At 41.7% G+C, this 13,138-nt stretch overlaps 1 protein-coding gene across 6 annotated transcripts in view; it reads right to left on the minus strand.

Annotated features, from left to right (window-relative positions):
* Window positions 1–13,138, minus strand: part of Pfk (ATP-dependent 6-phosphofructokinase) — a 130,503-nt gene that overhangs the window by 29,778 nt on the left and 87,587 nt on the right. Inside the window, exon 19 of one of the 6 annotated variants that reach the window (XM_065440271.2) lies at window positions 4,119–4,398. The exons of 4 other annotated variants lie outside the window; for them this stretch is intronic. In XM_065440271.2, coding sequence (XP_065296343.1) covers window positions 4,269–4,398 — 130 coding nt within the window. In that variant the 3' untranslated portion in view covers window positions 4,119–4,268. Of the gene's footprint in view, window positions 1–4,118; window positions 4,399–7,887; window positions 13,120–13,138 lie in introns of those variants that run through there. One more of the 6 variants, XM_065440268.1, reaches the window with a different exon arrangement.

Consider the following 13,138-nt stretch of genomic DNA (forward strand, 5'->3'; position numbering starts at 1 on the left):
TCCCGCGGGACGTCCGCAAAGTCTTTTTCTATGTCTCCTTGTGCAAAGCCTAGCTTCTCTAGGATCGTGCGCCCCGGAGGCGTCGTCGAAAGCCTAGCAAGCTGGGCGCGCTGCTGGGCTTCGGCAATTTCTTCCAGGGTGTTGTGCATGCCCAGGTGCCCTAGCTTCTCGTTGCTGGTGCTGGTTGGAATGCCGAAAGCTTGCTTGGTGACCTTTCTGATTAGGGCATTCAGTCTGTCTCTTTCAGATCGTGTCCAATTGAGCATTGCCGCAACGTATGCGAAGTGACAGGTGACGAACGCGTGTATGAGTTTGATGAGATTATGTTCCTTGAGGCCCCTGTGTCTATTGGCAATTCTTCTGATGAGCCCAATAGCGTTGTTGGTTTTGGCGATGAGCTTCTGAACCGTAGAGGCATTGACGTCTTTAGTCTCTACGATCATACCCAGGACTCTGATTTTGTCGACGCACGGTATGGCGTGTCCCGAAGTGGTTCGTACGGTAATTTCTTGACTATAATCGAAGTCTGACGAGTATGGCCTGCGGCCCTTCTGCGTGGGTCTGCGTACGAGCAGCTCCGACTTGGTAGGCGAGCATCTGAGTCCTGTGGGAATTAGAAATTCTTCTATGGCGTTCACTGCTTCTTGCAAGATGTCCAGCACCATGCCCGGGGTTCCTTTGGACACCCACATGGTGCTGTCATCTGCGTATATGGTATGCTCGAGCCCATGGATCTGCCCTAGTTTCTCAGCAAGTCCCGCCATGGCAAGGTTGAAAAGCATAGGGGAGATGACCGAGCCTTGGGGAGTGCCCCTGCTCCCCAGCGAGAGTGTCTCCGTGGAGAAGTCGGCAAATCGGAGCGTAGCCGTTCTGTTATCCAAGAATGACTTGACGTACGAGTGGAACCTAGCTCCGAGGTTGAGTTCGGAAATGGTGTCCACAATGTATTGGTGAGAGAGGTTATCGAACGCTTTCTCTAGATCCAACCCAAGAATGGCCTTGGCGTTTCTAATGGAGTCATCAATGATTTGGTGCTTGATTAAAATCATGGTGTCTTGAGTTGATAGACCGGGTCTAAATCCAATGAGGGTGTGTGGTAACAGTCCCTTGGTTTCGAGGAATCTGGAGATTCTGTTCTGAATGGCATGTTCCGCCGCCTTACCCACGCATGACGTGAGTGATATGGGTCTGAGGTTCTCGACGCCCGAGGGCTTATTGGGCTTTGGAATGAGAACCGTGGTGGCGTTCTTCCATTCCGGTGGGACCCTGCCTCCAGTTAAGGCTTTGTCTTCGAGTTTCCTCCCAAAACAATTGTTTTCTCGCATCTTTGAATTACAATCCGAAGTTATGGGTGCAGCTCGTGTGTACGTCGTACTTAACAAATCTTCTGACACAATCTTCTTTGAAAACTTCAGTTATATCAATGAGCCACTTGTGCATGGCGGAAGGCCTAAGAATGAGGAGTATGTTGCACCTCCACACACATGCACATAACGTGTACACAAAACGTATGTGTTCTTGATGCATGGGCGCTCTGCTCCTTACATCGGTCAAACAGCGTGTGCTACGTCTGTAGCAGACATTATGGCAAACACTGTGCAAAGGGCCCTGGCTATATAGTGTACTAGAATAACGTTCTAGGGACATTATTCTAGTACACTATAGCCCTGGCATATGTCTGTAAAACGTACGCAGCACACCCCCATGATGTCCCTCATGGACATGAAAAGGATGTCCGCAGGACACGGAAAGTGTAGCCAAAATATTGTGTGGGGATGTCCGAAGGGTATATTCGACACAGCTATAGGATATCCATGTCCTGGCAGTGGATATCCATGAGAACCATAGGATGTCACTGTTGTCACTGAGGTGATAGAGGTGGCCAATATGGTAACACCAACGCTGCAGTATGTGCAAATTTGCTTCACCTCATGTGACTGTTTTAAATGGTGTAACATAAACAAGGACACAAAACAAAGAAGTCAATGTTACATGCACTGATCAACTCTGTCCTATATGTTTGTTGTCTCCCGCAGATTGGCTGCTGTCTGCTATCAGTAATTGTGCCTGGTAAGAAGGAAGACAAGAATGTCCCTAGGGAATGAGAGATGAGACAATATGCACAGACAGTGTGCAAAAAAAAAGAGAAGGTGATGGATCAAACTGCTTGTCTTTATGCTTGAAGGCCTTCGTCCACCCTTATGAAGAAGCCGGCCCCACTTCCACTGAGGATTCTCGCCTTTTCAGTGCCCTCATCTCTTACACACTTTAGTTTATGGCCATGTCCAATCAACTAGCCGACCAACTTGCACTGAGTTGACCATGTCAGCCGCTCAACTAAAGTAATGTGGACAGCCTGCACATTGGTCAAGTAAAAAGGGGCACCAGGGCAGCTTTCCCTTTTTAAGAAACACAAATGGCCGATTTTGATTGCAATTTAACAATAGGTGCCTTGACGAACAATGACATAAAGAATTCTACAAAATGAATTGGCAAAGGGAACTGATTGGCTTCAAATCTGCAACACAAAAATGTGTCCCAAGCCAACTTATCAAAACTTAATATCTGTTAATTAGCTAATCTGTTTTTGCAAATTGCTTAGTATGTTGTGTCCGCCTTTCTAACTAGCACACAAATAAGAAATTGTGCCATGTACCTTGGGTAGATTTACAAAAACTCAGCGTTTGGATAGCACAGATTTCTCAGAGGAATTGAATACTGAATATCTTCTCTTCATGAAGGATAAAAAGAAACACAAAATGTGGCAAAATAACAATTTCAAGCAATGTACAATACGGTCTACAGTTAAAGGGAACACAAAATTAGTAGTTAAAAATTATTACAGCTCAGTTTTGGCATGAAGCCTAGACAAAAACTTCTTTTTACTATTACAGATTTATCTAAAGTGTAGCATCAGGCACCTCTTATAAATTTCATATGCTCAAGTTACTTAAAATACTAATTAGATGTTCCTTTTAAAAGTAGACTGCTGTCATGCTATTTGGCAGTCCATTAAAGAGGACAACTTGTACGTGAGTGAAAAGTGACAAACAACTTCACTTTTCAGTTACTTTACATCAAGCACTTGAAGTGGCTAGCAGAGCATGTGTGCGGCCTTTTATCATGACAGCCAATGTCCAATAACTGCAGTAACCACTTATATCAAGTCGTAAGAAATATAGGAAAAAGAAACTCAAATATTACTCATTGAAATATTTCAATTCAAAAACAAGTATTCGATTTGCATCCTAAAGCTTGAAATACTTGTGCATACATAATATCAATTTGTTAATATTAAACAAAAAAGGCTACATAGCACAAACGCAGCTTGTCAAAAGTTGCTGATAAAATGATCTAACAACATGTCCACTTGCGAGTCATAACAGCTACAACCTTGTCTCTAAAGATGTTAAAGAGGAGCACAAGGCTAAGGTGGATTGGCAAATAACTTCTGATGTATCAAAAACAGCAGGCTTGCTGTAAGTGGAATCTATTCAAAACTATTTAAAACAAAAGACTCAAAACTTGTGCGTTACTACCACATTTTACATGCAGTACAGCCCGAGCATGTAAAACTGCATTGAAATTTGTGATGTCACACTAACATACTGGCGGTGCATTTTGGGCATGTAATTCAAATAGAGAAATTTGGCCCTGACTTTGCTCACTAGTGACTGAACGTTTGGTGCCAAATAAATGCGATTAGATCCTAAGAGAGAATATCCTTACCATCTAATCTGCTTTGGTGCTGCTCTTTAGCGTGTATTTTTAACACAAAGTAGTGATAACACAGCACAATTATACATGCTCGCTCACAGGGGCCATAAACTCGGATCATTCGCTCTCAGCAATATTAACCTTCAGCGCAGGCTGATTGACTAAACTAGCAGAAGTGAGCGCAGCGAAAAAAAAATAACTTTCAGGCAAACCCACTCTTCCTCACCTGTTTGCCAGCACGTTAGACTGGAACCACAGAAAAGGACACACACAGCACTGTGTGTGTCCTTTTCTGCCGTCCTTGTCTAATGCGCTGGGAAACATATTATGCAGCACCAATTAGCCCGATGTTCAACCTTGGTGACACTTCTCATCATTGCTTCAGCTAGCATAGTTGCCAAGTTCACTGACAAGACTATGATCTCCATAAATGTTGAGTACTTTGGCAAGGCAACATGTAGGGGTGCCGAGTCAAGATACCAGGGTGAAAGCATTGCCGAAAGTAAGTGATCGAGGGTATGGCTTCGAACTAGCGCTGACTGTCAGCCACATCATCTTGAGCTTTCAAGCGTTCTCTTGATAACAGCTGTGCAGGATGTGTAATCCACGCTGTGGTGAGCAAAGATCTTTAGCAGGTCACGAATATTCCTAAGCCACCACTCCTCTTTGGCGATTCTGTGCCTGAGATGGAAAAGGCAGAAGGGGACAAGTAAACAACACTGAACTTAAACTTCCTTGTGTTCCGTATGAGCAAGGCATGCAAGAAGTTTGAATTTGCTGAGCAGGACATATGGCCTAAAAACTTCAGTACTATTAATACAATAACAAAATACAGGGGCTTTTACTCTGAACTGTAAGAGAAAAATTATAATGACTTGCAAGCAATGCAGTGACCTGTGCTTTAGTCCACTGACTTCAAGAGAATGAGCAGATTATTCTGCTTGGTTTTCACTATTAGTGGTCTTCATAGTTCAATAAAATATTTATTACAGTCATGATTCGTCTCCACTTTCGATTGCTGACAGGCTGCGAAAAGAGTCCACACCTCTGCAGCAACTTATTCTTCTAAATGATTAAGTGAGAGCAACATTTTTTTTTTCAGATGAACAAAACGAATTCAGCAGTCAAGTGTGCACTGAATGAAACAGACCAAAAAATGGGATTGTCTTACAAAGCTTTAACGCTTCAACAATGCAGCACCAAGCATGAAATCCTCTCTTAAGGTTGCTATAATAAAAATGAAGGTTACTTTATAGCAAATATGTGAAGTACTTAAAGCAGAATACAAAATTTGTGAGATCCATAAGATGCATTATCACAGCATAGGAAACACCACAGCCACAATGTGCTAAACAACTTTAGCAGCAGGTCACTATAGGATGACAAGGCAGTGCCACTTCCACAAAACTCTACTAAAAGTGCTCAGCCATCACTTCGGCTTATCCAGGCTGAATAGTAAAGGCATCCTGAACTACCTCTCGAGCTAGGCAAAAAAAAAATCATTCCATGAATAGCACACACTGCTGTGAACATGTCAGCCAAATTTTGCCCTTGTGCATGGCAGGTTAGGCTCACAAGTGGAGCGCGGAGTCACTTAAAAACTTTCAACAGAACCCTTCTCCTCACACTCTTTAGGGCTGCAATATTTAGGGCTGCTACTGGCCAGTAACGGATATCAAGCAAAAACTATGGGCCGTTGGCTCAAGCTCGGCCATGGCCGCCCAGGTAGGAATAAAGCTCTCAGTAAATACACTTAGTCTGTAGGACACCCAAATCATGTCCCAATGTCCATGCACCAATTCAAAAAGAAATAGGACACCCACTAGATGTCCAGTTTTGGATATCCTACCATGGATGATTGAAGGATATTGCACATACACCTTTTTTCGGCAAGCACATGAGTATTTGTCCTCCTACAGGCTTTGCCTGAGTTTTCTCGTAACAGAATTAGGTTTTTTCGCATGTTCGAATTAGAATTGGAGGCGATCATGTGTGTAGCTCGTGTGTACTTTGCACTTTGCAAATGTTGTGATATAATTTAGTTTGAAAAGTTCAGTTCAATAAGCCACTGGCGCATGAAAAAAGGCCCAGAAAAACGAGGAGTATCATGCACTTTTGGTCGCGTGCGTGCACTAGGGTTGCCAATTTTCAAGTGAGCGACGTTGAGACGGAAAGGGAAAGGGGTGACGACGACCTACCCTGTCGAGGCCAGGAACCACCAGTTTGTACTTGCAACAAAGGTAACATTTAAAAAAAAATCTTACCATGTTGCGATTTACAAGGTGCAGCATAGCTGCCTGACTAACACGGCTACCAACATGGATAGAGGTACTGTGAACGGTTAGGGCCTACAACAGAACCATGACAATATCACTTTTACGTTCATGACAAAACAACATAACACAAAAAAGAATGTGCAAACAAGCTGTCAGGATTTATTAAAAGGAAATCTATTCAATTTCTGTTATCGACCAGAAAAATAAAGTCAAGACATTTGGCTGTCCCAATTGGGTCAAGTCGGGACACGAAACATTTTCTCAAAAGTAGTGGCAACTCAGTGTGCTTGCATAATGTGCGCACATCATGTATCTGTTCTTGATGCATAGGTGCTGTACCCGTAGCATCTCTCACACAGCGTGTGCTGCGAACATGAAAAAGGCCCTGGCATATGTCTGTAAAATGTGCGCAGCATGTCTCTATGCTGTCCCTCGAGGACTTGTAAGGGATGTCTGCAGGACACGGAAAGTGAGGCCAAACGATCATGTGAGGGATATCCACATGATGTATTTGACACATCCCTAGGATGTCCTGGCTGTGGATGTTCACACGATATCCATTGGATGTCATCGTTGTCAGTGGGCTTTGGCTGTGCCATGAGGCTATAAAATTCCTAACTGATGTTGCGGGGAAACAAGTAAGTGTCACTTCCATTCAGGCCACAGCAGCCTTATAATATAATCATCTTTACAGGCATGGTTGAAGATTGGCATAAACAATGAAGTGCAAGGCAAACTATTTAACAGGAAATTAACTATTTTATGAAAGCAAAGTTTAGGGATCCTTAATATATAGCTTACTGATCATTTATCAGAATATTCCTGAAGACAAAATGAAACAAGAGGTCAGGGTAATGTAGAACATCAGGTAGTAAATACTAAATCAAGATAACAACCAACAAAGAAAATTTCCAGACAAAATAAATATGTACGAGTGCTAACTGAGCAAGAACTGTGAAGTAGTTTGTTCAGGTTTATAAATGCGGGAAAATGTTAACTACTCTAAAGTATGGCCTGTCCATGTGAACAGGTATATAATCAATTGTTTGCTTACTAAATGGATTTGGTCAGCCTAGCAAAACAATACACACTGCAATGCAAACACACATTAAACGTATCCCATTTGAAAAGTCACCTGAAAAAATCTTAATTATGCAGATGGATTTTCTAATTAGTAATGTCTGTTTACCCATAATACAAGCTAAATTTTACTCCATAATGCCCCACGTGTAATCTTAACTATGCCCATAACTCTAACATATAAGCAGAAGAAAGGGGGTTAACCGAGGGGCCCGATTTTTAATAGTCATATCATAAGAAGCCAATAAACACTGACACCAAGGACAACATAGGGGAAATTACTTGTGCTTAAAAAATGAAATAAAGAAACGAAAAAATAATGGAAATTGAAGTGGATGAAAAAACAACTTGCCGCAGGTGGGAACCGAACCCACAATCTTCGCATTTCGCGAAATGCGAAGGTTGTGGGTTGGCTTCTTATGACTTATAAGCAGGAAATTTAACACAAGTTATAGCAGCTTTACTGATATTCTGGAGCAAATTTTCAGTTCTAGATAGTTTGGAAACCAAGTGCTAAATAACTGCTATACTAATTTCTTACTCAAATTCCATTTCATTGTTGTTTTGTAGAAATATGTTTTCCGTGGGCAGAAATAAAGGCAAGCAAGTTGTGCTAATTTTTCTTGATCTGTAATTGTGCTTGGGCTTTACAGGGTGTAAGATCAACCCAAATAAAGAAAGACAGACCGACACACAGAAAGAAAAAAAATCTGTGTTGTCTGGGATAAGCACAGCACTGCAGCTTTTGTAGATGTATTTGACACAAAGCTTAGAGATTTGTACCAATTAAAAACACGACTACACATCACAAAAATTGGTGTTTAAGATTTTATTTTATTCTTGAAGTGCTATTACACAGTCACATACAATTACAGCAGAAGTATAGATCTTGTCGATTAAAAAAATTATATCGGACCAAAACCACGATCTGAGGCACATCGTAGTGGGAAACTCCAGAAAGTTGGACCACCTGGGGTTCTTTAACGTGCGCCTAAAGCTAACCAGATGGGTGTTTTCACATTTTGCGCCCATCGAGACGCGGCTGCTATGGCCGTGATTTGGTTCCGCGACCTCGCGCTCAGCAGTCCAACACCATAGCCACTAAGCAACCACGGTGGGTTCATTTACCTTTACCTTTAAGATGCAATTGTTTTATATGCAAGTTTAGCCATATTTTATCATCCATAAAGTTTATTTAATGCCAAAGGTGCACCTAGGCTAACAGAGGCACTCGCAGTGGAGACTTGAAATTAAATTTGACCACACAGGATGACAGGTGGTAATAAATTGTTGCACAGACACTTTAGAATTAACATGTCCTTATCTGAATGCAGCAACCAAGGCTGGAAACCAAACCGTGGCCTTATCCTTCACAGCAGAATGCTCTAGCCACTAGGTCACCATATCAGGCATATATGTGCAAGACTAAACACAAGAATGTACGTAAACCTGAAGCCCGATGACACTATCAACATGCACATAAAACACTGCTATTGACAATGTAATTGACCTAAAATAATTAAAAGTGCTAAAAAGTTTGAGAAACATTCCGTAAATAGATTAAATTCTCTCTCCCAATGAGCCTTCAGGACACTGGCTAGTAACGAATTTTGTGATGTTTTTCATTATAACACACTTGCTGCAGTAAAACTTTTTCAAAGAACTGGCACCTTGAAATTATAACAGATAGATATAGCAGTAAAACCCTGACTGAATATATTTATGCGAACGCAAGTCCTGGTTGCAGAATAGAAGAAAATAACTTCAAGTTTTTTTATAAATAAGGGAGGCACGTATTAATTGCTATTCTAACAAAACTCATCTCTGCTTGAATTTCATACAGAAATGGCATTTTGCGGTGTATTTTGTCTAATACCAATACCAAATCAATGTGGATGTTCTGAGGAAAGTTGAAGTAAAGCTTCAGATTTATTTTTACCATCCGGCGTTCTCAAACATGCACACGAAGCTCAGTGCGCATGCATTCAAATTCAAAATCAAGTTTATTTACCAGACAATATGGTGGAAGGTTCACTGGGCTAAGAGCCGTAAAAACGGCTTGACGGGGCCAAGGTGGCCGTTACTTCGATGCTTCTTAGCAGCAGAATGTGGCTACCACTGCTGGGAATCTAACCCACAACCTATGCTTGGGAGCAGAACCCCACTGACGCTTAGCCACTACAACTTGCCTGTTTTGTTCAGAATAGATGAAAAGTGTGAGTTGTCTCCAACAATGCTGACTCAAAAAATGTCGATTTTTCTCAGCAACAGAATGGTGGCATCATCACTGTTCGGCAAGAAACAGCACTGGCCATGTTCAGCCCTTACGCTAACAGGTGAGACCAGTTCCTTTCGGTGAGGCACTGTTTTGGTTCTTGCATCACTGCACCTGACAAATAGTTGTCACCTTCAGGGCGAAGCTATTAAGAAAATTTCCACAATGGTTTTCATGAAGCAGCGGCGAGAGCCTATGGTGGCGTGCAGCAGCATGGTCGGAATCAAATTCAAATCAAAGAGCAACAGGCAATGCAGCCTGTGCCGGATCCTCGGAGTGGCCACATGACTAGGGCACTACTGTAAAAGCACAGCCAGATGCTGGCGTCGGCACTGAGCTGTCACTAAAGAGAGGCAGCAACGCTGCTCTACCAGGCCACCTGAACACGCAGTCAGACGGCACCATTGGCAGAGCCAGTGTAGCACGCAGGAACATGCATCTAGCATAACAGAGACAATAGAAGTACTAAGTTTGGATATAGTAAAGCATCTGAATAGGCTAGGGTATAGTGAAGGAACTGCACCATGTCCAGTGAAGCCTTCGCAAAGCCTTGGGTAGATTTTGGGCAGAGGCAAAAGAGACCCCTAGGACTTTGAGAACATTGAAAGGCTCCAAGAACTTCCACATACAGCTTCGCTGTCTCTGGTGTATGAGTCGCTTGTATTGGCATACATCTGCGAATTTGTTTTTCTAGAAGAGCAGTTTATACGTGACTTCCTTACTTTTGCAACATTCAGTAGCGAACATTTGTCAAAGGGAAATATGTACGAAATGCCTTGGGCAACGAAAAGGTTCTAAACATACAGCATCGCTGGGGTTTGCTTGCCATGTTTACCATGGAAAGACCAGCGCAGAGTTGATTCATGTACAGACACATGAAAGACTATGGCCACAGCTCACTGGCAGCTCTATGCACAATAACAATCTAACCGACAGGAAGTCACCACAACTTGCATTATTAGTATAGAAAAAAAAAACATCACAGTACACAGTGGCACAGGCTGATATGAGGGCACACGTACACTTCATTCTACAATGTAAAAGCAGTGCTTAAAATTTAAAAGGAGAAAAATAAGGTGGCAGTGACTAGAGACATAGGCAAAAGAAAATGGAGAGGGGTTGTTATGAACTTGCAAAAAATAAATAGTAATAATAGCACATTCTTTATGTGTCATACATACTGGCAGTCCACGTCTGGAACTGGAACTAAGGGAAGTAACGCAATATGAGCCGCTGCCACTGATAAAAACATTATTTTTCTTCAAAATAAAAAAATACTGAGGTGTTGCATCTTTTGGCATAATTGTGTTCTTATGCAGGCAAATACAGATATAAAGAATTATTTAATACAAATAAGCTAGATTTTTTTGGCATGTACCAGGTATACGTACACTCATAACGAATATAGGATATAAAAGTTATTTTTATGTTGAACGTAACTCCATTATAACGAAAAATGAACTGTATCAGAGCTTGAGTGAAAACAGTATGTAGATTCCCTGATGCATGTAGAAAAAATAAGCATGAAAACAACACTTGCCAATAACATGTGACAGGAAAGGCCAAGCACAGCAAGAACGTCAGAGTTCTCATTTAACCTAATTTTCTCTTGCCATAAAACGTCAATACCAGTTCATCAGTCACTCCATTTTTCCGTTTGGCAAGTAAGCACTTTTGCACCAGTATGACCGGCACCGATGGCCCTCTGTAGAAAGCCAGAAAGAATGCTTCTTAGCACCATCAACATCAATGCCAATTATTAAAAAAAATGCAACTTTAGTGATCCAGACAGAACTCACAGGGCCCTTGAAATTAGGTGTATGTGTATCATTCAATACTATAGTTCTGACTAATATATCAATAACTTAACTTATTCTGATACATGTCTATGGCTTCATAAGAAAACAAAAGGTTAAAGCATAGTTACAAATTTTATCAACCAGCCAGCACTTTATATGATTATACGTGTAATGGACATACATGCCTTACAGCAAACTGGTAAGTGAGACAAGTGTACTGCTTCTGGGTCATTTGAGAAAGAAGCTCACTACCATTACACACTATCAGAATTAGTTACAAACGTGCATACAGCATTGGATAAAGCCTTCACTGCATAAATCTAATAAATAATAATTTGACAGCATGAAAGTAATCTCTGCAGCAATTCTAATCTTTTTCTGAACGTTCCAGAACACTGGCAAAAAATAATTTTGCTGAGCCTTGCACAAGCAGCCACTTTAAGTGCCACGGTTGTTCTTCAACAAAGCTTGTGAGGAAGCGATCACTCCATAAGAGTGCTTAAAGACACTTTCCAGCCACCAGAAGAAGACAGATCATTGTAATAGTTGGTTTTGTGCTAAAGCAAAAAAGTGGCCAAAGAGATTGTACATTACAGTTACGACATCTCAGGAACCAAAGAAGCCTCTAAAGACACAAACCGTGCTTAAAAGTTGCTTAAAAGCAAAGGGAGTGATGTTGGACTCCTGAAAAGTTTAGGAATAAGTGATAACGCAGTCACTTGGTTAGTGAAATCAGTAAGTGTTTTGGTAACATTGCAACAGATATTTTTAAAGACAAAACAATTGTATGATAACAATTCCTACCTGCCTTAGACACAACATACTATAATACTTAATGTTCACTTAGTTTAAACATACATTTGGGAAAGAGATTGGTGGAAGTCATCTATGACCACAATGGAAGCAACAACAGCATCCTCAAAAGCCTAACATGGTGTAGTTGCCGTGCCTGCTGCTACAAATGTAAAGGACAACTGGTTCACAACTCTGCATTGATCTGTCTGCATGACCTGTTTGTTCAAGTACGACATACAATAACAAGCATACACAGACAGAAACTTACATAAATGAAGTCTTGAATACAGCAATAAAATGAGCAACATCTCATGTGTGGAGTTTTCTTTTAAGTGCCAAACAGACATGAAAATAAATAAGGCAAAGTAACACGAATACCCTCAACATCATTCTCATGTTACCCATGAGACAACCTGTGATTCAACCCGCTGCAACACTCAACTGTAGTGTATATAGCTATAGTACATTTGGCTAGTGAGGGTGAAGAAAATAAGGATGGGTACGCAGCATGTGGCTGCATTCTCAATTGATTGCTTTGGTAATGCCTTCAGCTTTGCATGCCACAACTATTATGCCTTAGTTTGATGCCGGCCCCATTTTTAAAGCAGCAGAACGACATCACTGCAGCAACAGGTAGTATTCACTGATGATGCCATGTTCATGCTTCCAGAGTCACTGATGCACTCAACTATGCAGCAGGGAAGTGACAGTGACATAAAACACATTTGACTTCAGTGGTTGAGCCAACCGATGTGCAGAAAGATGACATCTGCGAAAGTGGTTAGCCAAAAATAGGCTTCTGCTTACGTGCAGGCTTATTTGGACAGCAACAAAAGCTGGGAGCAAGTACACCTCAACAACAGCCCAGCAATTATAAAATAGCTGCACAAGACAGCAACAGCACCATTAGGGGAGGTGATTCCACCCCGTTGTGCTCCCAACATTGGCATCAATCCAAGGAAAACTGGGAAAAAAAGAGCCTAAGACATAACAATGGGAAGGGCAAGGACAGGATTATTAGATGCAGTAGGCCACTTCATCGATGTCCTCAGAGATGGACTGCTCTATGAGCAGGGGGTGCTTTCCGGCCATTTCACGCAAGTAGCGGTCGGAAGTTGCCAGCATGTTCAGCATAGGCCGCAGGTCAAGCCACCACATGTTCTTGGGCAGGCGATGTCTGAAAGGTCGTACAATGT

The sequence above is a fragment of the Dermacentor albipictus genome, chromosome 3, assembly GCF_038994185.2.
Source record: "Dermacentor albipictus isolate Rhodes 1998 colony chromosome 3, USDA_Dalb.pri_finalv2, whole genome shotgun sequence".
In the NCBI taxonomy this organism is placed as follows: domain Eukaryota; kingdom Metazoa; phylum Arthropoda; class Arachnida; order Ixodida; family Ixodidae; genus Dermacentor; species Dermacentor albipictus.